Source organism: Pelophylax lessonae, assembly GCF_965119305.1.
Source record: "Pelophylax lessonae genome assembly, chromosome: 2".
NCBI lineage: Eukaryota > Metazoa > Chordata > Amphibia > Anura > Ranidae > Pelophylax > Pelophylax lessonae.
This window is the reverse complement of record NC_138769.1, coordinates 111,077,426-111,103,750: the sequence shown is the minus strand read 5'-3', so window position 1 is coordinate 111,103,750 and position 26,325 is coordinate 111,077,426. Positions and strand designations below refer to the sequence as shown.

The window sequence follows — 26,325 nt, the reverse complement described above, 5'->3', positions numbered from 1 at the left end:
ATAACTCTTGGGCTGCATACTTAATCTGGGTTAGTGACTCAGAGGATCAGCATTAAAGCCAGCAGCCGAGCATTTTTGGAAAGATTTCAACAATGGCAGCCTCCAGGTTTCCTCCATGACATGTTTCCTTAAATAATGAGTGTGCTGTGCCTTGATTTCAAGTCTGTAGACCACACAACCATTGTCTAGTGGAACAGTAAGTGAGATACTGGGAAGTCATGAACAATTATTAAACACATTTAAATATATCAATTTTTACTGCAGGATGATGGACTAGCCCACTTTGTTTTGGTTGCCGGAGAGCCCATTAATGAGCCAGTTGTGCAGCATGGTAAGAATTGTTTTTATGTATTATTTTTTTCAAGCAAGGTTTTAAGTAATATGTACAGTAAGTAGTATACAAGGAAACTTGGACATAAGAAAGGCTAGTACAATGAGATCTGGATATAGCAGTGTTTCTCAACCTTTTTCCAGTCAAGGCACCCTTTAAAAATTATGGAAATCTCTAGGCACCCTTTAAAAACCATGGACAGTCTCGAGACACCCCATTCTAAAATGTAAAAACTATTCTAAAAGTTTAACATAATGAAGCAACATCCATAAGTCTAAGTAGGACACCCAACGTTGGAGGTGATTTATTCTTCCAAAGCAAATACACTTTTGCACACTTGTACAGATTAATATTCCAGTGTTTATCTTCTCCCTCAGTTTGTCTCCATCACTCAGCTAATGTCACCCCACAGCTGATGGAGAGGGGCAGGGGAGGGTCAAACACAGATGATGTGATCATGTCATGATGTCATCATCTGATGATGTCATTGGTCGTTGGGATGCCGGCAGCTACAAGGTTTAACGAATAGGCAGATTATATCCACACGCCGGCTTGTATACAATTTTTGGGCAATTGTTAGGCATTTTGCCAAGGCACCCCTGAAGAAACCTCAAGGCACCCCAGGGTGCCTGGGCACACTGGTTGAAAGGCTGGGATATAGAGTGTATAAACAACATACAGAAGATTCCTTTATAGCAAAGCAACAGAACATTAAAGGGTATAAGACATTAAAATATAGTAGTAAGCAAAACCTGTGGTTACAAACTTCTAGTTAGCTGTATATTGATTGTTTAAAGGACAGATTAGCTTTACTTTCAGGCTTGGGGTATAGAGATAATTAGTATTGCAGCAAGACTATTACAACTCCCTTCATTTTTGTTTTAGAAACCAAGATATCGCAAGGTATTTAAATCCTCCTATTGTGTAAGATATGCTGTTAAATGGCTGAGGTCACAGTCTTGGCTTTGACTGAAGAATGAGCCACAATTATTGCCCTATTATTTGTATTTTAGTGCTCAAGGTTAACAGTCTGCACAGCTGTCTGCCATGTTGTTCCATTTAAGGTCACATGATAATGTCTCTGTAAACAGTGTGCTCCAAGTCGCTGGTGGGCAGAACATCTTGAACAGCTTTCTTTAAAGTGACAAGTTTTACCCAGTGACTATTGATTGTCTGTAAGATATGAAGTACTAAATAAACAGGCACGGTCTTATAGTGAGGTCTGCATAGAGCAGTGCTCTGTAAACTTTCTATAAAAGCCTTTTCTTTGTCTTGTAACTAATTCATGGTCTGTAGATTTTAAACAATGTCATTAAAATAAATCCAGCTCTATCCATGGCTGTAAGTTTTGGTTTATACATATTTTGCTGTGTTTGTTAGCAAAATTCCAATGTCCTGAATTAAATTTTCAATTCTATATATTTTAGAGGACTTTACCCACATAAGGTATTTGGACTGTCAGAAATATCCAATGTTCCTTCTGGTAATTTCTTTTGGTGGTTCATATTGATTTGTAACTTGAAATATCTCATCCACAATTTCTATCCAATTTATGTAGTGCAGGAACAATTACCTCCCCCTTTATTTAGCGGAATGTACTTTCTTATTACTTCAGTCACTTGTTTGTATTGGTCAGCCATCCTCCCTTTTAATCTGCAGAAGAGACCATGTTTTTGCTGCTCTCTTACTTTGTGACATCAGAGACCCCTATAGTTTCCCAGGCTTAGGACTAGCATTCTTCTAAGAACCAGGGAGCAAGACCTTAGGCCTGTGCTGCAAATGAGATCATCCTTTCCCCTTCTATCTTCTTTTACTTAAAATGTATGTGAACATAACTGTGTGGGCTGTAAAGCCAACCTTTACTCGCTACTTGTTTACTTATTACATGCCTTGATACACCACTTCAGTCCAATAAAAGAAAAGTACTTCTATGACTACACAGTAAAGTGCATAGGTGGACTGTTGCCAGGCCCTAGTGCTCGTATGTGTGTGTGTGTGTGGGGGGTCCAGTGCATGCAAGTACTGACTTTTTAATAAGGCATTATTTGCATAGCATGCATGGAGCCCCACAACCATATAGGCACCTTCCTTTATTACTCTACAGCACTACAACCCATGAAGGGACTTGACCTAGGTGTCTACTACCTAGGTTTCTTTACTAAACATATAGTTACATCACTAATGTCGCAATTTAGGTTTCTTAACACATACACCTACAGGTATAAGGGCTGTGACTTGGGTTGGCATCAAAAGGAACTAACCTGTTAGTGATGGGTTTCATGCACCCTTCCTATGTAAAAAACTGGTGGCAGAAGAATGCTCAAAAATGTGTGCAGCTGGTCCTCCAGCCTGCTGAAATGATAGAACGCTCTGTGAGCTGTCCAGCATACCAGTTATTAACAAAGCCAGCACTTGTGTGTCAAACCCACCCGTTGTTAACACAAGAAGATGAGAAAGAGAAGAAGTTTTGCAAGGGGTCTTCAGACTACCATTGTGCAGTGATATCATTTAGGTCACATTCACACCTGTAAATGGGCCTGACAGCATTTACAAGCATTAACCTTAGCGGGGGTTCCCAGCAATTAGCTGCGAGAGGTGGCCCTTTTGAAAGAAATGGGAGACTGCTGGCTCCCACAGCTAATCGCAAATGCTCACATGTAATTGCTATGCAGCGATCAGCTGTGAGTGATCAGCCTTTTGATGCAGACTGACTACGTCCAGGGCCAACCACTCGCAGGTGATTTCTGCATAGTAATGATATGCGAGGGGCCATGATTAGCTGTGGGATGGGGAAGCCTCCCATTGCTTTAAATTGAGCTGCCTCCCGCACTGTCTCCCCCGATGGAATGTAGCCTAAGAGTATAACTATAGAAAAAGAAAAGATTAAAACTAACGCTCAGTGTATAGGACTGCAGCATTTACAAATGTTTAAATACAGGACATAAAAAATTAAACAAAACAAAAATAAGTGTGAGTGTCCCCTTTAAATACAACCACACGATCAAACAAAACCAAAAAATATGAATAATAAGATCAAAGCATAAATGCATTTGTTCCAAAAAACAATGTCAAAAGTCAACCAGTGACTCCACAAGGTGACATTCAAAGTGACATTCAAACGAATAAAAGTGCTTCGAATGCACAGGTGCCTCTCACCCATGCACAGCCTCTTACCTGAGAAAAGATCAGAGAGCTTTGAATATTACTGAGGGTCCAATATGATAACAAAAGAGGATATCTGTCTATTTACCCTACAATTGAATCCACAGATAATGGCCAAATGAAACAAAGGAGAAGTCTCATACTGCATAACAGCTTAAAACATGAATTTATATTAATTCTTTCATATCTTCAATTGTTAATAAAATATGATTAAAATAAAAAAAAACACATTTATTTAAAAAGTATTGCACTCATACATGTTGTATGAACAAACAAACGGTAAAGAGTATACACAGGACTGGCCAGCATACCGAGGTGACATCACAGAGCAGCTCTACATGATGCGTCCCCCCCCCCCCCCCCCATACAGGCGTCCTCAGGAAAAAGGATAACTACCTTTGCTGTATAGTGATTTAAGAATGACAATGTATCTAAAAACAAAAACAGAATACATTGTAGATTCCCAGCTCTTTTTTAGTTTTCTCAGGCTAAGAACATTTCCAGCAAATGCCGAAAATAGTTGCTGATCTTGCCAAAAATGGAATGTACTTTTTAGTTCACCATATACTGGAGATGAACAAAGGCAGACATGTTGGAGGTCCATCCTGACAACCATGGTTGTCCCTATAGATACAGCAGAGAAAAAAGCATTGGCAGGAAATGTGTATTTTGCAGGGTTGCCAAGTGAAAATAAAGGGGAAAATAAAAAAGAAAACTAGCACAGCCACCATATTGTATTACATTTTGTTTTTTAAGTTAGGATAGGCTTTAAGCCGACACAGTGTAAACCATGGCCTTACAGTTTAGAACAGCTGCTATAGACATTTGATGACCATTAAATTTCAGCTTGACTGGACCTCAAACGGCAGCAGACTTCCCAGCCTTACCTAGCCTTTTAAATTTACAAGTACGGTGTTGTCTGCAGGGGTTCATTTTTCTAACTTGCTGTATAGATGGCATATTCCATAGTACTTTCCAGAATAAATACATCAAGGCTTCAGGAAACATTTCTTGTCATTAGATATGATTTTTATGTAACTTTATTTTTAACTTTCTAGGTCCGTTTGTGATGAACACACGAGAGGAAATTTCACAGACAATTGAAGATTACAGCTTTTGCAAAAATGGATTTGAAAAAGCGAAGACATGGAAATCAAAGATCGGGAACAGATAAAATGGGCAGATCCCATCTGTCTAAACATGTTATCAGGCTCCAATTGTAGAAAGATACACTAGGCAATCCAATCATGGATGATTGGGAATTATTATTGCTAATAATAGCTTAGTTTGTATGTATGTTTTGATTGTGTACAGTACTAGCATATGTGCAGGGGTTTTTGGAAAAAAGAAGACTCATCATTGTCAAGATCATTCCTAAGTCTTTTTGTAACTGGTCATATAGAGGTTCTCTGCCAGCAAGTTCAACAATTTATAGCCCTCAGCTCATTAACTTTCAAAGAAGAGCTGATGTCAGTCTAAGTCTAAGCTCCGCTTTGAAAGCAGCAGGGATGAGACAAACTGGCTGCAGCTGATTAATAGCCACATGGAATTTAAATGTTAGGGATGAGCTCCTGTCAGTGTCAGATATTGTATGACCCCCTTGGATTTGGCCATAAACATGTATAGTCAAAACTGATCAATATCTGACCACTCAATACTAATAATGCCATCTTATTATAATTCAGTAATTATCTATGGTGCTTTGCGTTTGTGGGTTTTTTTTTTCTTTTTGGTACTCTAATGTACTTACATATATGTTTACGAGGCAGCAACTTTTGCTATTGGAATGAATGTTCATTCAGTTAGTCAGAAAGGAAGCAGTGGTGGTAAGAGGCATGCTAAACCTTCTACTTCATTAATGTTACATTTTTTTAAATCACGTTCTTGTAAATATTAAGAAGGCTGCCTCCAATGTGTGTGGTTATGGGTCTGTTTTCAGTCTGTCATATTTAGCAATTAAATGCGTTTAAGCCAACTATAGAACTTTTATTCTTTTCTACACCAAAGTTACTTTTATACTTTGCTATCTTATCTACTGTAAAGAGAAAATAAATATATTTGTCAAATGCTATCATCTGTGTAAGTCTTATTTAAAAAGAATTTAAGAATTTAAAAAGAAACTATATCTTGGACGTAAGATTGTTTTACTAATTACATGTCTGCCAGTTCCCAGGTTAATATAATGTAAAGTCAAATTAAGCAATACCTTTTTTAATACAGGCGGTCCTCAGGTTACAAACAAGATAGGGACTGTAGGTTTGTTTTTAAGTCAAATTTGTTTGTAAGTCGGAACAGGTACTTTTTTTAAGTGTAGCTCCAGCCAAAAGAATAATTTTTTAAGTTTTTTGGATAGCATAGGGAAGGGTTAACACCCCTGTACCATTTGTTTTGCTGTCCCTACCCCTATTCAGAAGATTTCTCCTCACTTTCTGCCCCTGTGACAACTGGATTTTGAAAAATGTGGGTTGTTGTGGAAACAAGGATTGGTGATAAGGCTTCAGTGGAGACACCTTTTTCCCCATGAGAACTCTTATAGGAGTGAATTTCCCTTCCTAGAGGTAGATTTCTCCTCACTTCCTGTTGTCTCTCTCCGTTTGTAAGTTGGAGTCATTTCTAAGTCGGCTTTTTGTAAGCCGGGGACCGCTTGTAATTGTGGCACAAAACAATGTCAAGAGCATCCGACTTCATGCAGCATTGTGTGATAGAGAATTAAAAGAGGACACAAATCCCCTGTTAGGAGATTTTATGGTCACTAGACTAATGCCTAGTACACATGATCAAAAAATCGGATGAAAAATACCGCTTTCAAGTGATCATACGATAATCTGATCGTTAGCACACAGCTTTCGAGAGCCAATCATGACAGTTCATGTAAAACTATCCGAAGGGACAAACACAAAAAATTTATCCTACGATAGCAGAACGTACGATTTTTGTTTAATCAGTACAGTATTCGTCCCAAAAAAATCAGAAGACCAAGACCCCACATCATTTAGCTTGGAAACTAAAGAATACATTACATTACAATACAACACATTACATCTTTTCTGAAGTTGTATACTGTCGTACAAGAATTTTTTAACTTTAGTATCCTCTTGATTTTTGATATGAGACTAGCATGCAAAAACACAAAACAAAACATAATTTTTCCGATATTTTCGTCTTGTGTATGAGCCTTAAGGTGACTAAGCTACCTGTGTTTTTCTAAGGCCCTGTTCGCACCTGAGCCTTTTTGTCCTGCTTACGCCTAGGTGCGCCAATGTTCAACAAGTAGAAACCTTTGTACTTCATTTGGCCCTGTTCACATTAGTACGCTTTGTCCCTTATTATAGCTGAAAGAAGTGGCTAGGGTATGTTCCTGACATTCATTAAAACAGAACATCAGACCTGAAGAAGCTGCTTTAATAGGCAAGTAAACCTCTTCAACATTACAAAGAAAGTCCAGCTAAATGTGACCAACTACTACTAGCTCCAAATCCTCTGATTTCCAACATCTGACTACATGGCAATGGTTTGTTCTTTTGCATTTTCTGAATGATGTCACACTGCTCTGTAACACTGTGATGTTCAGCTGCCCATATAGAGCTATTGATCTCAGGTATCCAGGAATGATACAAGGAGATCAGCAGTAACTTATTTGTAAGGAATTCTGCAAGGCTATTGGCTATTGTCATCTGCTGTGAGTCGGAATGGGAGAGAAGCCAGAGTCTGACTGCCTTTACTGCCAAGCTCTGTATCACATTTAACACACATGCTTCCTTGAACACTGTGAAGAAACTTTCAATACAGAGTTTGGATTTCTGCTGTGCCCTGCTGCAAATATCCGTTCCTCCTCTGCATCCAGAGATAATGTCCTGGGACTTGCTCCATTTTACTTAGGTACTGTTTGGATCTTCTGGAACTCCTGTCTTTATTTGCCCATTTCATTGCATGATGATTCAAAAGAGAGGAAAGCGACTGAAATCGACATAAGTCCTTTTCCAGCTGTTCTATTTCTGGCCAGTAATTATCTATTCCCGCAATTACTGGAGTGGCTGTCAGCAATCTGCCTGTTTTCTTTAAGGGACTTTTAACACCATGTACATTAAAATAGGTATCTGTAGCTGCTCTTTATCCAGTGCCTAATTTTTACTGGAACACTGCACGCCAATATGACCCGTTTGTGGGGTGTTGCAAGCATTTTGGTGGCGTCTTTGCATCTTCTTCAAGCATTTGACTTCGACAGTGGACGTGTTAAGGTAAGGACATGTGTTCCTTTTGGAGATCCGAACTGTGGAAGCCTTGTAGGTCTGCTGATAGGACTGTATGTAATAAAGACTGACCGCTCCTAGCCTACTTGCCAGCCACTGCCTCTGGTTGGCAGTTAATGCTGTTCATACCAGGTACAGAGGATGCTGTGTGTAAAGTAGTCTGCTAGTGCAATGTACATCTATATATCTACAGAATATATCTAAGGAATAAAATTTCAGTTTATTGTAGTCAAACCAGAAGGAGTTGAATTGTGACTGGTTGCTATGGGTTACTCTACACTGCCTAATTAAGTAAGTCCAGTAGTATAACAATGACAGGCTATGTATTCAAATAAATCTTAATTAGGTTACTATGACTAGCAAAGTGAAAAACAAAAAAGGTAGAAAATAGTTTTATAATGGCAGCAATTACTTTTATTTTCTCTATAGTGCTAGAATCATCCATTTATTCATTTATTTATGTTTGTTTTTTTTCCCCAGTATAAATGAGTATGGAAAGATAAAATATAAGGTTACAGAACCACCATGAAGGGTACAAAAATAGTGGTTTACCATTAAGAATTACTTAAAAGTAAAACAAATTTGTAGACTTGATTATCAGAAACTTTCTGTCATCTGGTATAGTTTGGCATGTATTCAGTTGTTTAAAAAAAAATAGCACTTGGCTGAGACTTTAGAACAATTTATACTACACATTTTGTACCACTGATTTTACTTGACTCATAAGACAGAAATTACAGATGTTAAAGTTTCTAAGTGACCACAGGAAGATTGTGAAATATCAAATAAAGCATTATGAAGTACTGGCACTTGATACATTTGGCTCCATACCTAAAGGGCTAGTTTGCAAGGTCACAACATATGGGTCGCATATAAAACTGGACCAAAATCTTTAATGGTATTAAAAATAATGGAAAGTTTAAACTTCTAATTTGCTTGTAGGGCCTCTTGCACGTGGATGCAATAATTTTCCTGATGTTTATACTCTGGATCTTGTTGACCTAATGATCCTGAGCAAAATGTTCTATTAAGACCTTGCGTAAATGTGCGCATGAGTGTATATATATATATATATGCATAAAATTCTTCTTTTTAGGTACCAGTGTTGCAATAAATGTATATACACGTGCGTATACACATATATGTGTGTAAATTGCTGCACTCAAAAGTAAAATTTTCTTTATTTTCCAGCTCTGTGCCCATTGCTGTATTACTAATCTTTAAACAGTGGTGCGCAGTGTTCCATCAACAACAATGCAACTGTGCTCAGTTCAGTGTAAAATATAGTTTTATATTCATCTTTCTGTATAGTAAACATAAAGAAAAAAAACAATGAAAGCAGTATATCCTAGAACAAAAAATGCTAATTTCAGCACTGGATGTCCAGTGTACTATTCCATTTTCACTGTTTTGTGAAAGAAACTCTGTACCTAGCTCTTCTTATCAGCAGGGGAATAATCTTGGTGCTCTTCATATGTGTAGTATTCTAGAACTTGCTATAGTATTTCCAATCATCTCAGTTTGTTTTCTCTCTGAACCTCACATTTATTACAGCAAATGAATACACAAAAACATTAATGACAGTTAAGATTTTGAAAACATTAAAACTGATGCTTAATGTTTTTTGTTCCAATTTTCTTTTATAACTTTTATTGGTTAACCATGGTTCTAACATACCAAAAAATGTTCCAAGAGGAATCCAACAAGATTTAATGTTACATCCGATAAACGTAGGCTGCTGGAATTGTAGATTACAGATTGGTTATTATGTTTTAATAAAGATTGCAACTTTTGGTAGATAACCTGTATTTCTTTTATTCTGAAGAAGACTAAACTATGATATACATTGGGACATTTATTTTAAAAATAATCTTTATAAATGCTTCCATATAGGTTTTAAAGATGATTAAATATTATTAAATGTTTTAAATGCAAATAGATATAAGTAACTGAATTTTTCTTTTTTAGTTTCACTGAATATCTGCACAGCAGGTATCAGATTGGGAGAGGGAGAGCCAGTACTCTGAGCCAATCAGGTGCTGCTGCAGTGCACATGTGCTGAGACTGAGCATGCTGACAGAGAGAAAGATTAGAGTGAGCAGAGCAATGAGGACTGGTTGTGCAGTCAAGGACATAATCAGCAGACTGGGTATTTGGCCAAGCCTTTCTTGACCAAACTGTGCAATGGAGGTCATAGACATAGCTATGTTGTCTAGCAGTGGTGACTATATCACAAAACTAACTGTGCATGTTAGTCCCCGTTCACATTAGGTCGCTCCGACTTAGGGGGCGACCTGTGAAGTCACGTGCAGCGCGACATCGGCGCGACTTGCACGGACTTCACATAATGGAAGTCAATGCAAGTCGCCTCCAGGTCGCCCCCAAGTAGTACAGGACCCTTTTTCTAAGTCGGAGCGACTTGTGTCGCTCCTATTAGAACGGCTTCTGCATTACACAGTGGGAGCGACGGTGCACGACTTGTCAGGCTGACCAAGTCACCTGACAAGTCGTACCAGTGTGAATGGACTCTAATGAAAATATGTTTCAATTGTGTAGTTACTTACCAGGAGTTTGTCTTTTAACACACCTAACAGTGGACTATATGCCAGCTATATCTAAATTAGTGAAACAGGATTATCGTTCTCTTTTTAATACAGTATGAAATAAAAACATTCAGTATCAGGATATATTATGCCATAATTATCGTTAAAAAAGGTTCTGCCTATTCTTATATTTTTAAATTTTTGTAAATACTGTTGACCCAGATGGAAAAAAAAACATACTAAGGAAATGCTTCTTGGCCTCATCAGTTCTTTCAGGTAACTTGTATTTACTTCAAGGATGAATCCTACTAATTCTAGCCGAAGATGCAAAGAAATGCATCCAATCCACAAACTTTTTCCATCACCATTTACTTTGGTAGAGTATTCCAAAAGCTGATGATTGTTGTAAAGAAGCAGCCCTTTCTATACTGATTATGCTGAATATGTAATAATTTCCTGATACACAATCTGTTCCAATCCCTCCCCCACTCACTCTATTTTAATTCACTGGGGGTTAATGTTTGAGGTGTTTAGAGAGTCTATGGTTCCCCTTAGTGTGGGGTTACTACTGAGTCTGGGGTTTGGGGTCTCTGTGCTTTTGGGGCACCTATCCCTTTAAGGCACAAGTCTATGGCAAGTAGTGTGGCTGGCTGGTTCCCCATTGCGGGGTTACTTCTGGGGGCTAGTGGGATGATCTGTGTGTTTTTGGGGTTACTATCCTTTTAATGGCTGTGGAGGGGGTTACAGCTGAGTGACAGCATTTGTTCTTTGTGTTTGCCTGATGCAGGAGCTGTGGTGGCAATCTCTGTAAAAAGCTTCTGCCCTGAGAGGCACAAGAAACACTGGATAGAGGAAAGGGGCAGTCCCATAGAAGATGTTCCCAGGTTGAAATCTATGCGGCTGCCTCTCCTATGTGTGTGTGGTGATCACTCCCGGCTTTCTGAACATGTGCCCAGACACAACTGGGTAAAAAACATCTACCACCTCCCTCTGTGTCCTAGAGGATTGTGCAAAGGAGTTGTCTCAAGTGGGGAGTGCAGCCTGAGTGACGAACAGGGGGTTAGATACAGGGTCTGTATCCTCAGAGAATGATCCACCTCCACCTCACTCCAAGAGAAGAAGTTTGTGTCAGTTACATTTGTTTGTGTCATTTACATTTGGAGTAGATAGAGAGAGGACTAGGGAAGAGCCACTGAGGATGAAGAAACCAAGGTGGAAGTGGAGATTAAGAAGATCATGCATGTTGAGGAGATTGGATTAGCAATGGTTAAGGCAGCTGAAATGGCTCACATGGCCTGTATGAGTGCCAAACTCTCAGTGCCCGACATCTCTGTGAGTCTAGTTAAAATCCCCAGCCTAAAGAGCCAAAAGATGGGAAAGCAGAGGGAGTGGCTAAATCCATGTACAATAGGATCATTATTGTGTCCTGCTGTAGCATCATGGCTTGTGTCACAGACAGTGACAGTGAGCAAAACTCTTGCACAAGGGTTTAGAGGAGGACTGAGTGTAACATTTATGTGGTACAGGGCTTAAAGTTTATTTTTGATGAGGAATTGAGCTCTGGTTCCTTATCATCCAGGCTGTGTGCCTCTGCATTGGTCATCCTCAAGTTGCTGTGGCTTAAATGCTGGTTGACTGACCAAATGTCTAAGAAGGCTTTTACAGATATGCCACTCACATGGGGATCAGCTGTTTGGGGATCATCATGAATCTTGACAGAGGAAAGAATACATTCCTGCTTCAGTTCAGGAAAACCAAGGATTCCTTTTGCAAATCTGGACCTATATTGTCAGTCTAGAAGTGATTTTTTTTTTTTTTCGTGAGGAAATTATAATAATCATTTCCCCAAGCCCTCTAGCTGTGTAGGAAAAGGGAGGGAGGGCGGGACTTTAAATGAGGCGCACAGTGGGAATTGCCGTACGTCTCCATCCCTAATATCAATTAAAAATGCAGAGAGGTTGGGACTTTAGATGAGAGACATAACTTGACAAGACTGATGGAACAAAATAACTTCATTTATTGATATGTGCAAAAGTATAATATGTATAAACATAACATATAAATACAGACATCATAGATAAATAGTATAAGATTCAATGGCAAGGCTGAGAACCCCCAAGCCAAGTTCAAATAGACCAACATGACAATGTAAAAAATAGTAACAGAGTATTGGAATGACATCATAAACATCCATAACTGACGCTTTTCGTGGAATAAACTTTCCACTTCTTCAAGAGTAGGTGTATGATCCATATCTATAAGAGATGTGTGTAAGAAACATTGTGTTATATGATGGTAAAAAGACTGGGAGGGGGGGGGGGGAAGAGAGGGGAAACAATCCCCACGTTTCCACAAACTTACACAGTGAGACTGGTAGTGAAACATAGCTGGAGGCAGAGGCAGAGACCCAAGCGCCTCCCACGGGAGCTGAGGGAGCATACGGTCCGCGGGCAGGGCGAAGGACGCCGCACACAAAAGAAATGTAGATAAAGGTGATGAGATTGATGCTGATAATCACATAGACTTAGTATCTATATGGAATGAGTAAAAGGAAGTAATTACTGAGTATGTATTATATAGATTGTATAGAAAGGCTTCATGCTACTTGCATATTAGAATTTGAGTAAAGGTATAGACAGAAAAAATGTGTGTAAATAGCAGAGTCAAGTAGGTCTAGCTCTGTAGGGGGCAAGTGTCCTTCACAGTCCAAGCCCCACCAAGTCTGCCACGAAGTCCTCCTCCTACATTTCATGGAGTTTTTCCCCTGCCAGTCCAGTTTAAGGTGGGGATTGAGTTCTGGCATTTGCGGTCTCCATGTATTAGACAAATGAGTTCATAAATTGGTAGTCTCTGGGTACAAGATCAAGGTTTTTGGGGTGTTTTTTTGCCTCGAACCTGCATCTATCACAGAATGAGAGGTTAGCAGATATGCATCTGGCCATCAAGGGACTCTTGGCGTAGGGGGTGGTAATTGCACTTCTGATCACAGAAAAATGTCAGGGGTTTTATTTAAACCTCTTTACATTGCCAAAGAGGAGCGAAATTTGTCACTAAATTATACACCATGTTTATGTCGAAATCTGAAAGTACAAGATGGAGCTGATCTGTTCGCAATGGAAACCCTGAATCAGGGGCCTTTCTAGCATCTAAAGACATCAAGGATGCATATCTTTATGTACCCATTTATCAGGGGCACAAGTGGTTCCTGGACTTTATGATGGGGGAACACTATCAATTTGCAGCCTTATCCTTCAGTCTAGTCACAGCTTCTTGTGTGTTTACCAAAACATTGCCCCCAGTCTTAGTCACCTTGATGTCAAGAGTGATAACAATTGTAGGGCACCTGGATGACTTTCTATTGCAGATCCTTGCTTGGAACTGGAGTCCAACCTATCTTAAGGTAGTATTGCCTGCATTGGAGTAATTGTCCTTTCCATAGCCTAAAAGATGTCCCACTGAAGATGTTCTCAGACAGCAGCCGTACTAGTGGCCTTCAGTTTGGTGCACCTGGGTATCTTGATTGGCAGGGATTTCCCGCAAGCCTCTATATTTGGTGCTTCATGTGGATTTCTTTTCTGAAAGTTGTGTCAGACATTCACCTGAATGAGGACATCTTGCTTTCATCATTTTGTCCCAAACCAGTCCACCCCAGGGATGTGGCCCTTCATTCCTTGTATTTAGTCAAGTCAGTTAGGTGTACAAAAATGCCACAGCTGGGTTTTGTAGAACATACTCCATGTTCATGGTTGTGGACAACCCACATAAAGGCTTTGCAGCATTGACCAATATGATCTTATGCTGGATCCTGCAAAGCAAAAGTATGTCACCCAGCCCTGAGAACCACCATTTCCAATTAACAGTACACTCTATCAGGACAGTCAGTGTATTTGGGGTTTCCACCATCAGCCATTCATTTCACAGTTTTGGAAAATGGTCACTGATCATACTTTCATATACAGTGCCTTGAAAATGTATTCATACCTCTTGAAATTTTCCACATTTTGTCATGTTGCAACCAAAAACGTAATTGGATTTTATTGGGGTTTTATGTGACAGATGAACACAAAGTGGCACATAATTGTGAAGTGGAAGAAAAATGATAAATGGTTTTCAAAATGTTTTACAAATAAATATCTGAAAAGTGTGTGTGCATTTGTATTTAGCCCCCTTTACTCTGATACACCTAACTAAAATCCAATTCAGTGAAACCAATTGCCTTCAGAAGTCACCTAATTAGTAAATAAAATTCATCTGTGTGTAATTCAGCCATCGTTCACACTGAACACGGCTTTGAAATCGTGCAACTTCATCTGAACTCGCACAATTTCAAAGCTGCATTTCAGTCCGACTTCATGGGTGACTTGAAAGACATGTGTGTGGGTTAATTTACAGATGTCTATTGAAGTCGCCCCTGAAGTCGCCAGAAGTAGTGCAGGAACTACTTTTGGAAATCAATGCTGCGCTGCAAAGTCGGTGTCGCACTGATTGGGACGCTCCTATTGCCAGCAATAGGCAGCGATTTGACATGTGATTTAACCTGTCAAATCGCATGTCAAATTGCGCTGATGTGAAAAGGGGCTTCATCTCAGTGTAAATACAGCTGTTCTGTAAAGCCCACAGAGGTTTGTTATAAAACCTTAGTGAAAAAACTGCATCATGCAGGCCAAGGAACCTACCAGACAGGTCAGGGATAAAGTTGTGGAGAAGGGTTAGGTTATAAAAAAATATTCCAAGCTTTGAACATCTCACGGACCACTGTTCAATCCATCATCTGAAAATGGAAAGAGTATGACACTAAACTGATAGGCCGGGCAAGGAGAGCATTAATCGGAGAAGCAGCAACGATGTCCATAGTAACTCTGGAGGAGCTGCAGAGATCCATAGCTCATGTGGAAGAATTAGTCCACAGGACATCTATTAGTCGTGCACGCCACAAATCTGGCCTTTATGGAAGAGTGGCAAGAAGAAAGCCATTGTTGAAAGAAAGCCATAAGAAGTCCCGTTTGCAGTTTGGGATAAGCCATGTGGTGGACAAAGCAAACATGTGAAAGAAGGTGCTCCGGTCAGATGAGACCAAAATTGAACTGTATGGCCTAAAAACAAAACACTATATATGGCAGAAAACTAACATTGCACATCATCCTGAACACACCATCCCCACCGTACAACATGGTGGTGGCAGTATCATGTTGTGGGGTTGCTTTTTTTCAGCAGGGACAGGGAAGCTGGTCACAGTTGATGGGAAGATAGATGGAGCCAAAGACAGGGCAATCCTAGAAATAAAGCTGTTAGAGTCTGCAAAAGACTTGAGACTGGGGCAGAGGTTCACCTTCCAGCAGGACAAGGACCCTAAACATACAGCCAGAGCTACAATAGAATGGTTTAGATCAAAGCAAAATCATGTCTTAGAATGGCCTAGTCAAAGCCCAGACCTAAATCCAATTGTGAATCTGTGGCAAGACTTGAAAATTGCTGTTCACAGATGCTCTCCATCCAATCTGACAGAGCTTGAGCTATTTTGCAGAGAAGAATGGGCAAAAAAGTCACTCTTTAGATGTGCAAAGCTAGTAGAGACATACCCAAAAAGACTTGCAGCTGTTTTTGCAGTCAAAGGTGGTTCTACAAGGTATTGACTCTGGAGGGTAAAATAAAAATGCACCTTGCACTTTTCAGATATTTTTCTGTAAAAAAAATATTTAAAACCATTTATCATTTTTCTTTCACATCACATTTATGTACCGCTTTGTGCCACTTTGTGTTGTCTATCACATGAAATTCCAATAAAATACATTTACGTTTTTGGTTGTAACATGACAAAATGTGGAAAGTTTCAAGGGGTATGAATACTGTCAAGGCACTGTATATGAACAGATGATCAGTGACCACTTTACAAACCTGTTAAATAAATGGCTAATGGTGGAAAGCCCAAATACGCCGACTGCCCTAAGTGTACTGGTAATGGAAATATTGGTTCTCAGTGCTGGATGGCATACTCTTGCTTTGTAGGATCCAGCGTGAGATCATAGTTACATAGTTAGTCAGGTTGAAAAAAGAAACAAGTCCATCTGCCTCAACCAAAAAAAAAAAAAAAACAATAAAGAAAAACACAACCATACAATCCCATATCCACAGTTGATCCTGAGGAAGGACCCCAGCAAAGCATGATCCAATTTGCTAAAGCAGGGGTAAAGATTCCTTCCTGATCCCCCAAGAGGCAATCGGCTATTCCCTGGATCAACTTTACCTATAAATATTAGTACCCAGTTATTATGTACACCTAGGAAAGAATCCAGGCTTTTTTAAACCAATCTACTGAGCTGGCCAGAACCACCTCTGGAGGGAGTCTACTCCACATTTTCACAGCTCTTACTGTGAAGAAACCTTTCCGCATTTGGAGACGAAATCTCTTTTCCTCTAGACGTAAAGTGTGCCCCCTTGTCCTCTGTGATGACCCTAAAGTGAAAAACTCAACACCAAGTTCACCATTTGGACCCCTTATGTATTTATACATGTTGATCATATCCCCCCTTAATCTCCTCTTCTCCAGAGAGAATAAATTCAGCTCCTCCATGCCTCTTATCAGTTTGGTTGCCCTTCTCTGTGCTTTCTCCAGTTCCCTGATATATGCAGTTCAGTTTTGAGAACTGGTGCCCAAAACTAAACTGCATATTCCAAATGAGGTCTTACTAATGATTTATACAGGGGCAAAATGATATCTATCTCTCTGGATTGCATACTTCTGTTAATACCAGAAAGGAGGAAACCGCAGCTTGTCATTGCATGCTATTATTAAGATTATGATCTACCAGAACACCCAGCTCCTTCTCCGCTATGGATTCCCCCTGTTCTACTCCCCCTAGTATGTATGATGCATGCATATTCTTAGCCCCCAAGTGCATAACTTTACATTGATTAACATTAAACCCCATTTGTCACATAGTTGCCCAATGAATTGAGGTCAGCTTGTAAATTGAAGACATCCTGTAAGGAAGTTATTCCACTGCAAAGCTTGCTGTCATCTGCAAATAATGAAATGGTACTTTTAATCCCAGACCCTATATCATTTATAAAGATATTAAAAAGTAAGAGTCCCAACACTGAACCTTGGAGTACACTACTGATACCCTTAGACCATTCTGAGAATTATTAACCACTACTCTCTGAATTCTATCTTTTAGCCAGTTTTCTATCCATTTACAAACTGATCTTTCCAAACCTGTAGACTTTACCTTACACATTAGCCGTGTGTGGGGAACTGTGTCAAACGCTTTTACAATATCCAAGTATACTATGCCTACAGCCACCCCTCTGTAAAAGGTTTTACTTAACTCCTCATAAAAAGAAATCAGGTTTGTTTGACAACTTCAGTCTTTCATGAATCCATGCTGTCTGTTGCTTAAAATATTTTTTTCCAGAAAGAACTCATCTATGTGGTCTTTTATTAAACTCTCCAGTATCTTCCCGACTATAGAAGTTAAACTATCAGGTCTATAGTTATTTGGCAAGGACTTTGATTCCTTTTTAAATATAGGCACCACATTGGTCCTACGCCAATCCAGTGATACTATTCCAGTCCTTAACGAGTCCCTAAAAATTAGAAACAAAGGCTTTGAAATTACAGATCTCAATTCCTTTAGGATGCGTGGGTGGATGCCATCTGGTCCAGGTGCTTTATCCACTTTTATTCTGTGTAAATATTTCTGGACCATATCACTTTTGAGCCATTGTGGATCATTTGGGGCTGTGTCAATACCATCCTCATTATGGTCATAAGCTCCCCCATGCTCGTTTGTATACACAGAGCTGAAAAAAGTATTTTTCTTCTCTTTGTCCCCAATCACCCATTCCAGATTATTTTGTAAAGGGCCTACATGCTCAGACCTGACCTTTTTACTATTAATATAGTTGAAGAATTTTTGGGGGTTTGTCCTATCTTTTGCAAACTGTGATTCATTTTGAATTTTTGTGTCCTTGATTTCCTTTTTATATATTCGGTTATATTCTTTGTAACAATTAAACAATGATAGTGTTCCTTCATTTTTATATTTTATAAAGCTCTTTTCTTATTATTTATAGCTTTTTAAACTTTGGCCGTGGGCCACATACGTTTTATTTTTAGCCTTTTAAACTTATTGCCCATGGGAATATACTTTGCAGTGAATTCCAGTTTCTGTTCTGTGTTCATCGATGCCAATATTCCCTCCCAGTCTAAGTCTTGGAGAGCAGCCCTCATCCTTGGAAAATTTGCTCTCTTAAAGTTAAGTGTTTTTATATTTCCTGTATGTGTTTGTTGCTTACAGCTAACATTAAATGAAATCATATTATGGTCACTGCTACCCAGATGTTCTTTTATATGAATATTAGTAATAAGCTCTGCATGGTTTGAGATTACCAGGTCCAACAGAGCATAATTTCTAGCCAGGGCCTTTAAAAACTGTTTATAAATGTTTGCCCTTTAACTGTTCCAGCAGTACTATTACTTCAGTCAATGTGTGGGTAGGTAAATTCCACCATTATTATTACTGTCCCAGCCCTTTCTATCTGTGCAAGGAGCTGAGTCTCCTTCTCCTCATTAATACTGGGAGGTCTATAACAAACTTCAATGATAATCTTTGTATTACGCACCCCCATTTCCACCCATACTGCTTCAGACTCTTCACACTCTCCATCAACTAGGTCCTCTTTCACACTCACTTTGAGATCACTTTTCACATGGAGACAGAGACCACCACCCCTCCGTTTTACCCTGTCTTTTCATAAGAGAACATAGATAGGAATATTAATAGCCCAGTCATGTGAAGAATGAAGCCAAGATTCAGCAATACCAATTAAATCATAGTTCTCCTCGTGCACCAGAGCTTCCAATTTCCCTATTATGCTTGGCAGCCTTCTGGCATTGGTGAACAAAGATTTATTGATTGTCACATTTTACACACTTATTTTGCATACTTTTTATTTTGGTACAAATAGTTCCATTTCCAATGAGATCATATCAGTCAATCCCGCAAAGCCCTTATGTGGGTCCTCTACAACCATGAACAGGGAGTATGTTCTACAAAACCCAGCTGTGGCATTCTTGTACACCCTAACTGACTTGACTAAATCCAAGGAATGAAGGGCCACTTTCCTGGGGTGGACTGGTTTAGGACAAAATGATGAAAGCAACATGTCCTCATTCAGGTAAATGGCTGACACCACTTTTGGAACTTTCTTGGACACAGGACAACTTCATTCATATGAAACACCAAATATAGAGGCTTGCAGGACATCCCTGCCAATCAAGAACCCTACCAATCAAGATACCCAGACATGCCAAATTGAAGGTCATTAGTACTGTCGCTTTCTGAAAATATCTTCAGTGAGTGATCTTTGAGGTTCTGGAAAGGACAATTTCTCCAATGCATTCTATGCATTAGGATAAAAAGCCTTCTGTGTGCAGCAGCTCCCCTCAGCCCCCCTAATACTTACCTGAGCCCATCTCTATACAGCGATGTCCACGAATCGCCTCGGCGTCTCGGAAATCTCCCTCCTGATTGGCTGAGATACAGCAGCGGCGCGCATGGCTCCCACTGCTGTCAATCAAAGTCAGTCAGTAAATAAGAATACAGAGGAGCGGGGGCAGGCCACAGCTCTGTGTCTGAATGGACACACAGAGTTATGTCTCTGCTCGGGTGCCCCCATAGCAAGCTGTTTGCTGTGGGGGCATTTACCAGGAGGGAGGGACCAGGAGAGCAGAAGAGGGACTCCAGAAGAGGAGGATATGGGCTGCTCTGTGAAAAACCAACTGCACAGAGGAGGTAAGTATAACATGTTTGTTATTTTTATTTTTTTAAAAAAGGAGACTTTACAATTACTTTAAAATAGGTTGGATTCCAGTTCCAAGCAAGGACCTGCAATAGAAAGTCATCCAGGTGCCCAGGTGTCACTTTTTAGATGTGCAAAGCTGGTAGAGAAATACCCAAAAAGACTTGCAGCTGTAATTGCAGCGAAAGGAGATTCTACAAAGTATTGACTTTGGGGGGCTGAATAAAAATGCACTCCACACTTTTCTGATATTTATTTGTAAAAAAAATTTTAAACCATTTATAATTTTCCTTTCACTTTACAATTATGTTCCACTTTGTGTTGGTCTACCACATAAAATCCCAATTTAAATACATTTATGTTTTTGGTTGTAACATGACAAAATATGGAAAATTTTAAGGGGTGTAAATACTTTTTCAAGGCACTATATTCGCTAAATTTTACTAGGTAGATGTGGCAGCATTAGCTGATGCCAGTTTTGGACGTATAGCAGGCAGCTGTTTGATTGGCCTGTAAAGTTTTTCTTAAAGAGGTTGTAAACCCACTTCACAAACTTTTACCTATAGGTAAGCCTATATTAAGGCTTACCTATAGGTGCTATAAATATCTCCTAAAGATGCACCGTTTAGGAGATATTTAGAGTGCATACTGCCGATGACATCATCGGCGCATGCGCTCTGAAGGAACGGCCACACGTGCCGTTCCTTCGGAGTCCTATGCCGTGAACGGCGGCTCCCGCGCGCACGCGCGGCAGTGATGTAATCGCGCCTCCGGCCAGTCAGATGGCCAGAGGACGCGAACCCGGAAGCAGGACGGCCGGACATGTCGGCCGTCCTGTCGCTGAGTGGGCGGCATGGCGGGGGCTTCGTTTTAAGGTAAGTACTTCATAATGAGCTAATATGCGATGCATACTAGCTCATTATGCCTTTCTCTTTACAGGGCTTTTTTTTTTCTCGTTTTTTATAAGTGAGTTTACTTCCTCTTTAAGACTGTCTGATTTTGCATGTTTCTTTGCCTGTCCCATTGTTGCACTGCTTTGGGAAATTCCAGTTAGAGATGATCTAAAGCAGAAATGTGTCCTCCTATTAACGAAAAAGAAAATAGTCATTTTTTGTACTCACTGTAAAATCCTTTTCTCTGCGTTCATTGCAGGACACAGCACCTGCTGCTGCAATAAGTGTAAATACTTTTGTTCTTTTGTTTTATTCTTTTGTTTTGTGTTATTTGCACTGCTGTGTCATATACCTGAGTTGTCCATAGCTGTGGAAGGGCCACCAATAGGGGCTGCCTTTTATTCCTTAAGGCCCGTACACACGTAGCGATTGTCGGCCGTAAATATTCGGCCGACGACCGATCGGCCGATTGTAGGCTTGTTAGTATGATGCTTCCGACAACCGACAGCGAATTTTCAGCCGAACAGAATCTGGCGTGCAGACTTTAAAATTTTTGTTGGCCGTCACCAGAACGGCCGATTGTTCCTCAGTCAGTACAGAATTCGGCCGACAAACAGCAGATTAGCAAGACTGGGCATGCTCAGAAAAGAAAAACACACGGAAAGTTAACCATCACATGACATCACTTCTGCAGTCGGCTGTTGTTGGCCGACAAAATTCGTGTGCAGTCTTTAGCACTTTTCAGCCGACAGGGCAGCACCGGACAAAAGACGGCCGATCGTTCGGCCGACAATAGCTACGTGTGTACGGGGCTTTAGGGCACGTAGTGTCCTACTCCTGAGTGTGGTTATGTACGCTAGTTGGTGATGCTCTGAATATGAACTTCTGTCAAGCGGGGATGGCCACTTATGGATCGATATTCGCCTTGTCCCTGCTGAGCTGGCCAAATTTAGTTTCATCTGTCGCCAGCCTAACCATTTTTAACAGTCTCTAAACCAAAGCAGTACCACTCAAACACCCCTGTGTATCCTCGGTTCAATACTTGCTGCCAGGTGCTGGTTAGCTGATTAGGCTTGTTAGACTCAATGTTAGGTCTACCACAGAATAGCATGTCCCCGTACACTGAATAAACCCATAATTGGGTGAAACACATTAGAGGGGTGTTCTACTTTCGATGGAGACAAGACTAAACCCATATGATACATTTTGTGATTGTAGAGTGCATTAAGGCTTCTTTCACACGGGCGCTCAGTTTTTTTCCTCCGCTGCGGCACTTTTTTTTTTTTTCACGGACATCCGGTCCGTATGTCCTCATATCATCCCATCCGTTTGCGGTTGACATACGGACATAATGTATGTCTATGGGGATTGCAGATGTCAGCGGATGACACCGCTGACATCCAATTTTGCATCCGTTCCATATTTTAAACGGAAGAAAAATAGGGTTCTGTTCCGTTCCAAAAAACGGAACAGAGCTGAAAGGACGCAAATCGGATGTCAGCGGATGGTCATCCGCTGACACCCGCAATCCCATTGACATGCATTATGTCCGTATATCACCCGCAAACGGATGGGGTGATTTACGGACATACGGAATGCCCCTGAGAAAGGGGCCTAAGAGTGACACAGACCTGCCATTTTGTTGTAGACCTTTACAACAGCGGTTTCTACTCAAGTGTTTGAGAAAAATATTTGGATTTAATTTACAGTTCTATTTAATTGCTTCTTTTTGTAAATCATGAATAAATATGTGGGTTTCAGAACCATTTATAGAAATGTATAATAACCCGAGGAAGAGACCTACAGAAGGTCCTAAACGCTTGAATATTTTATATCTCAGAGGTTTTGTACACTTTCAAATGCTTTTGTCCTTAACTAGGTATTGCTGTAGTTCTATTCCCTGCGTCATTTGTGTGTCTTACTTTGTAATGATGGGCTCACATGTTGTAGTTGCAGTTTGTAGTGTCATGGCTGCTTGATTTCCCTATCTCTATACTAGGGGGACAAGCACCTTCTTGTTCTGGGCCACATGCATGCCTAGCCATTTCTCTGTTTCACAAATGTTTCATAAAACAAACACATCTCTTCTAAATGGTAAGCTCTGGTTATTGCTCTCACCTGCACCAGCACTAGACCAAGAGACCCAGGGACCTTGGGATATGTAGTTCCTGCAATAAGCAACCCCTACCCCAGTACAAGACTCTGCTATTGTTTTCTATACTATACTAAATATATATTTTCAGCGTTTTATATTCATATGATGAAATGGGAATGGTATTTCTTTTACCCAAACGTGTCCTGAGTTTATGCATAACCTTTGCAGACAAGTCATTCTGACAAGTGAAGCCTGGGGTTTTATTGAGTGCCCTGTGCACTGCGGTCATCAAGACATCTGCAAAAGTAAACATTCTAGACATGAATGATTACCCCACACATTACCAGACAATGTGTCCACTAATCAAAGACACTTGTGTTCAGCTATTGTAAAGAGTTTCAGTTATACATTTTTTTAGCACTGCTGACAAAGGATATTCTAAGTTGTATTTTATTTTCTAATTTTTTTTTTTTTGAGGGGGGGGGGGGGGGTTAATTTACACATATCCCCTGAGCGGATTCGTTTTCCATCCCCAGGCTGAAGATTGTGTAATACAGTTATGTTATGAATCTCTGAGCCAGAAAGAACATGTAATTCCTATGACATAAACATCTTCCAATACAGTGTGCCTGACTCAGCAGATATAAATCAGAGCAAACCGCCAATGTGTATGCAAATCAAAGAACAGGTGCTAGTGCTAGGCTTAATTTTAGGGAATATAACATAATCAAGCTAATTAATAAAAAATAAAACATGCTTTGTGCACTGGTCATCATTTGGTGGAGGAGGGATTATGGTGTGGGGTTGTTTTTCAGGGGTTGGGCTTGGCCCCTTAGTTCCAGTGAAGGGAACTCTTAGGCCATCAGCATACCAGGACATTTTGGACAATTTCATGCTCCCAACTTTGTGGGAAGAGTTTGGGGATGGCCCCTTCCTGTTCAAACATGACTGCACACCAGTGCACAAAGCAAGGTCCATAAAGACATGGACGAGCGAGTTTGGAGTGGAGGAACTTCACTTGTCCTGACCTCAACCCGATAGAACACCTTTGGGATGAATTAGTGAGCAGACTGCAAGCCAGTCCTTCTCGTCCAACATCAGTGCCTGACTTCACAAATGCACTTCTGGAAGAATGGTCAAACATTCCCATAGACACATTCCTAAACTTTGTGGACAGCCTTCCCAGTAGAGTTGAAGCTGTTATAGCTGCAAAGGGTGGGCCAACTCAATATTGAACCCTACGGACTAAGACTGGGATGTCATTTAAGTTCATGTGCATGTAAAGGCAAGCGTCCCAATACTTTTGACAATATAGTGTACATACCGTTCAAAGTCGTATTTTTAGTACTTTTGCATTGTTTGAGGAACAACCTCCTGGAATCCTTCTTTAAGTGCCGGTTCACACTGTTCCGACTTATCAGGCGACTTGGTCGCCTGACAAGTAGCGGTCCATGCTGTGCAATAGGAACCGTTCCAATAGGAGTGTTCCTGCACCTTTTTTTTTTGAAAAGTCGGAGGGACTTGCATTGACTTCCATTATGTGAAGTCGTTGCAAGCTGCGCCGCAGTCGTGGTGCATGGGCGACGGCATTAGTCGCCCGAAGTCGTGTCGGATCAGTGTGAACCGACACTTAATATGCCCTGTGAAGTTTGAAACATAACTTCAAGCAAAACAAAAAGTAACTATGTATCTACTCAACGTCCTGAAACATATTACTAGGGGTCCTTTCACATGGGCGTTCTGTATGTGCGTTTTTCCTCCCATCCGTTTGCGGATGAAAAACAGACATAATGTATGTCTATGGGATTGCGGACGTTATCGGATGACCATCTGTTCAGTTCTGTTTTTTGAGACGGAAGAGAACACTATTTTTCTTCCGTTTAAAAAACTGAACGGATGCAAAAAAGGATGTCAGCCGATGGTCATCCGCTAACGTACGCAATCCCATAGACATACATTACGTCCGTTTTTCACCCGCAAACGGATGGATGAAAAACGGACATACGGAACGGACCCTACAAAAGTGTCATCCGTGTCCGTTTAAAAAGAAAAACTGGACTGTGCCGTGTGAAAGGACCCTATTCACTGCCTTGTTAAAGTTGTTACTAAACCCACAGTAAAATTAGTCTGTGTAGCCAGTGTTTCTCAAACTTTTTTGTTTTGCGACACACCAAAAAAGGTCTAAACCTTTTTACAGCACACCACTACATTGTAGTTTGGAAGTTTCTTAGCTTATTTTGTTGAGCCATGAGATTTTCAAAGTCTTCCTTTGGTTTGTCCTTTCAAGCTGGACGTTTTGTTTCCAAGTGTCTCTTCAATGTGCTGGGAACAAGCGCCTCGTTCTACAAAACTGCGTTGCAGGTCAGACAGAATAGCAATGGAGCATCTTCAGATCCCGAAGTGATGAAGCCATACTTGATGTAATCTTCTATGTACTTTCACTTGCTTCCTTGCTTTTTATCTAACAGTTTCTCTTTCAGAGTTCCAGACTCGATTAAGTATTTCTCCATCGCTAAACAATGAACAAACTTTATTTATAAGCATCAAAGTTGGAATGGAACGATGTCTATAATTATAATATAATTAGAGCTGCTGATAGAGATTGCGTTTTTATACATGTTACTTTTTTTTAACGTTTGCGACATTGATTTACCATTTCATTTTTCGATATGTTTAAGGTTTCAAAACGCTAGCAGTTTTAAATATTTTTCAAAACTCCTACGGCACACCTTCAAATCTCAGCACACAGTTTGAGAATCATTGGTCCATTAATATGATCCGCACTGCCAGTTGTTGCTTTTAAAAATCTTCATGTTTTTTGAAATACTACAGGGTATAAATGCAGATAAAACCAGTTAAAGCGTTTCAGCCTGCAAGGCCTTAGTTATGACTAAGGCCTTGTAGGCTGAAACGCGTTAACTGGTTTTATCTGCATTTATACACTGTGGTTTTAGTTATGACTAAGGCCTTTTAGGCTGAAATGTGTTAACTGGTTTTATCTGCATTTATACACTGTGGTGTTAGTAATGACTAAGGCCTTGTAGGCTGAAACGCGTTAACTGGTTTTATCTGCATTTATACACTGAGGTTTTAGTTATGACTAAGGCCTTTTAGGCTGAAATGCGTTAACTGGTTTTATCTGCATTTATACACTGTGGTTTTAGTTATGACTAAGGCCTTTTAGGCTGAAATGCGTTAACTGGTTTTATCTGCATTTATACACTGTGGTTTTAGTTATGACTAAGGC

The 26,325-nt window shown here is 40.1% G+C and overlaps 2 protein-coding genes across 2 annotated transcripts in view; both read left to right on the top strand.

Moving 5' to 3' along the window:
* PIR (pirin) overlaps positions 1–4,879 on the top strand; it is an 84,425-nt gene extending 79,546 nt beyond the window's left edge. The window contains exons 8-9 of the mRNA XM_082248484.1: positions 265–331; positions 4,552–4,879. Coding sequence (XP_082104610.1) covers positions 265–331; positions 4,552–4,667 — 183 coding nt within the window. The 3' untranslated portion in view covers positions 4,668–4,879. The remainder of the gene's footprint in view (positions 1–264; positions 332–4,551) is intronic.
* Positions 4,880–7,150: 2,271 nt separating this feature from the next.
* VEGFD (vascular endothelial growth factor D) overlaps positions 7,151–26,325 on the top strand; it is a 99,296-nt gene continuing 80,121 nt past the window's right edge. Inside the window, exon 1 of the mRNA XM_082247095.1 lies at positions 7,151–7,731. Within this exon, the coding sequence (XP_082103221.1) occupies positions 7,645–7,731 (87 nt within the window). The 5' untranslated portion in view covers positions 7,151–7,644. The remainder of the gene's footprint in view (positions 7,732–26,325) is intronic.